This window comes from Nicotiana sylvestris, chromosome 12 (genome assembly GCF_000393655.2).
Source record: "Nicotiana sylvestris chromosome 12, ASM39365v2, whole genome shotgun sequence".
In the NCBI taxonomy this organism is placed as follows: Eukaryota; Viridiplantae; Streptophyta; class Magnoliopsida; order Solanales; family Solanaceae; genus Nicotiana; species Nicotiana sylvestris.
The window spans coordinates 158,034,271-158,037,881 of NC_091068.1; the positions used below are offsets into that span (position 1 = coordinate 158,034,271).

A 3,611-nucleotide genomic window follows, 5' to 3' on the forward strand; every position below is an offset into this window, starting at 1 on the left:
GAATCGGCTAAATGTGCTAACAAGAGTAATGAATTAGTGTAATGAATTGTGCTATCACAAAGTATTACTCTAGTATCATTTATGAATAGATGATTAAAAGGATATTTACTTGATTATGAGGACATGAGTGACATTCTGAACTTATATTTGTTTATCTGTGTTCAATTTTTGTTGCATTTGCTCTTTATATTTTAGCACTGTGCATTCATGAGTTCTTATTGGTATATCTTATGGCACCTCGATTCTCTTTGTCAATTTATGGGAACTATCTAGCTAGACTAAGTTTTTAAATTTTTAGGAACAAATCATAGTATAGTTTACAAATTGAACTATGTCAAAGGAGATAAAGAATAGTTTGTTATAGCATTTTGAAACATACAACTTCAAGTGAATTTTTGTTTTGTGATTTTTAGGTTTTTCTAGCAAAAGTCGATATGATCACGAGTTTTTACAAAACTCAAGCTTCTGCAGCTTCTTCTAGATCTCCTTTGACAAGTTCTCCATGTCCAGTTATTAATAACAATATTAATCCTTCCCAAGCATCGAATAAAATGTATGATTATGAGCCCGATCCTGCTAAAAGAAAACCAATTTCAGAATATCCTCCTAATTTACGTGACCGTGTAAGGAGAAATTATATACAAAATGGAGCTTGTCAACCTCGTGGTTTTGTCTTTCCAAAAAGAGATTTTGGGGGAATAATGCGTCACTTTAATCCGGAATGGTTTAAAACTTCATGTTCTCAATGGTTAGAATATAACATTAAACAAGATGCAATATTTTATTTTTGTTGTTACTTGTTTAAAAATGAGGTTGGAGGATATGGAAAAAATATAGGTGATGCTTTCACAACAGATAGTTTTAGAGGTTGGAATAAAGGTTTAAAAAGACTTAAATCACATGTGGGTGACGTGAGTAGTGTTCATAATCGATGTTTCAAGATGATGCTAGATTTAATGAACCAAGCACAATCCATTCTAACTTCTTTGGACAAGCAATTTGAGAAAATTAAAAGTGAACATCGAGTTTGTTTGAATGCTTCAATTGATGTGATAAGGTATCTTTTGTAAGAAGGAATTCCTTTTCGGGGCCATGATGAGAGTGTAACTTCTACTAGAAGAGGCCAATTTTTAGATCTCTTAAAATGGTATGCAGATAGGAAGGAAGATGTGAAAAATATGGTATTAGAAAAAGCTCCAAAAAATAACACCATGACTTCTCCTAATATTCAGAAAGATATTGTGAATTCTTGTGCAAAAGAAACGGTGAAAGCAATTATTGAAAATTTGAATGAGAATTTTTTTGGGATATTAGTTGATGAGTCTAAGGATGTCTCTCATAAGGAACAAATGGCTCTTGTTCTACGCTATGTCAATAAAGAGGGTGAACTTATTGAGCGATTCCTTGGTCTTGTCCATGTTAAAGGTACAACTGCGCACGCATTACAAAAAGAAATATATTCTTTGCTTTTACAACATTCATTGAGTTCATCTCTAATACGGGGACAGGGGTATGATGGAGCTAGTAACATGCAAGGACACATCAACTTTGATTCTGAAAAATAATCCTTCGGCACATTGCATACATTGCTTTCCTCATCAGTTGCAATTGACTCTTGTAGCTGTTGCAAAAAAAAAAAATACCATGATGTAAATAATTTTCTTGACATTCTTGCTAATGTTTTGAATGTTGTTGGAGGTTCTTATAAGCGTAGGGAGATGCTTAGAGATGATCAAGCTGAAAAATTAGATGAGTTATTAGTGCTTGGTGAAGTTCATCCAGGAAGTGGATTAAATCAAGAACTTGGGCTTCAAAGACCAGGTGATACTCGTTGAGATCTCACTTTAAGACATTACGTAACTTTATTTCTTTATTCTCTTCGATTGTTCATATACTTGGAGTTCTTGCAAATGAGGGTTCAAATTATCAGGAGAAAGCATTAGCCAAAAGTCTAGTGGAAGATATAAGATCTTATGAGTTCGTTTGTATATTACATTTGATGTTAAAACTATTGGCAATTACATATGCTTTGAATATGGCCCTACAAAAAAAGATCAAGATATTGTTAGTGCAATAAAACTTGTTGATTTCACAAAGAGGCAATTGCAAACAATGAGAGAATCTAAATGGAATTCTTTGATAGAAGATGTCTCTTCGTTTTGTGATAAGAATGGTATTGTAATCCCAAAAATGGATGAGAAGTATGCACTTGGAAAGTCGAAGTGTAAAAGCTCAATTGTTACATATTTCCATCGTTTGTACGTAGAGGTTTTTTGTGCTACTATTGATTTGCAACTTTCGGAGCTTAACAGTCGTTTTAGTAAAGTGAATACTTCTCTGCTTCTTGGTATGGCTAGTTTAAGTCCCGATGATTCTTTTGCGAATTATGATAAAAATAAGATTATGAAACTTGCTATATATTATCCAAATGAGTTCACTGCTTCTAAGCTTGAAGATCTTAGTTATGAGCTTGACAGTTATATGGACTATGTGCGAGAAATGGACAATGCATTCTCTAACTTGAAAGGGTTTGGTGATCTGTCGAAGACATTGGTTAAAACAAATATTCACAAGACATGGAGACTTATTTATTTGCTTGTGAAGCTGAGTTTGATATTACCTGTGGCTACTGCAATGGTTGAAAGGACTTTTTCTTCAATGAAGTTTATTAAAAATGATTTGCGAAGCAGGATTGGTGATGACTTTTTGAATGATTGTTTAGTTTGTTTTATAGAGGATGAAGTATTTGAAAGTGTATCTAATGATGCGATCATTGATCGTTTTCAAAACATGACAACTCGTCGAATGCAATTGAAATGATAATGTTTATATTCATATATTGTGTTTGCCTTTCGTTACTTTTTAAATATATATTAAATATCGATACTCATTCTTTAGTCAGTTTGATATTGTATATTAGTTTTAGGTCATAGTCTTATTTTAAATTTTAGAACCCACACACTCCAAATCCTAGCTCCACCTCTGACAGGAATGAAGCTACCCTTGTATAAAGGGAGTCAACTGACACCTATTCGTCGAAAAATTACATTGTATAAATACATTAGTTTTTTTAATTGTATATATACTACATGTTAGGTGTGGAAGCCATGCAAATTTTGGGTACCAATTTGATCTCTTGGAATGTGTAATCTAGTAGAAAATTAGTATTATCCACCACTGCCTACAAGTTTATAGTTTTCACGTCAACGAGGTAATCGAGTTGTGAACAGAATTTTCTCTTATCACTAAAAGAATGGTTATCACACATAAGAATATTGAGAGAATAGAAATCCAGGCTGCAAAGAAAGGCTAAAACTCAGTGTGAGTTTTCAAATGGCGGCCTGTCTTCTTTCGGTTGACATAATATTATTATTTTGAAGCATAATATATTATCGTCTATACCCGCATGGCCATATAACAATCATTCGCTATAAAAATTAAGTTTTTTATAGAACTAATTTTTATATTATATTATAATATATATTTTCTGTAACGTACGTCATTACAATAATAATAAAAAATCAAAACAAATAAAGTTGTTATAGAAAGATTTGACTGTCCTGGTATTCTTAGAGTCAATGGATTGCTTTAATTTGCTTTACCAGATTCTA

At 32.4% G+C, this 3,611-nt stretch overlaps 2 protein-coding genes across 2 annotated transcripts; both read left to right on the forward strand.

Annotated features, from left to right (window-relative positions):
• Positions 1-1,211: 1,211 nt before the first annotated feature.
• LOC138883999 (uncharacterized) lies at positions 1,212-1,835 on the forward strand. Its single transcript, XM_070164735.1, has 2 exons — positions 1,212-1,425; positions 1,699-1,835. The coding sequence occupies exons 1-2, from the start codon at positions 1,212-1,214 to the stop codon at positions 1,833-1,835; spliced, it is 351 nt and encodes a 116-aa protein (XP_070020836.1).
• Positions 1,836-2,112: 277 nt separating this feature from the next.
• Positions 2,113-2,820, forward strand: LOC138884000 (uncharacterized). Its single transcript, XM_070164736.1, has one exon. It carries the CDS (start codon positions 2,113-2,115, stop codon positions 2,818-2,820), a length of 708 nt encoding a protein of 235 aa, XP_070020837.1.
• Positions 2,821-3,611: the final 791 nt, after the last annotated feature.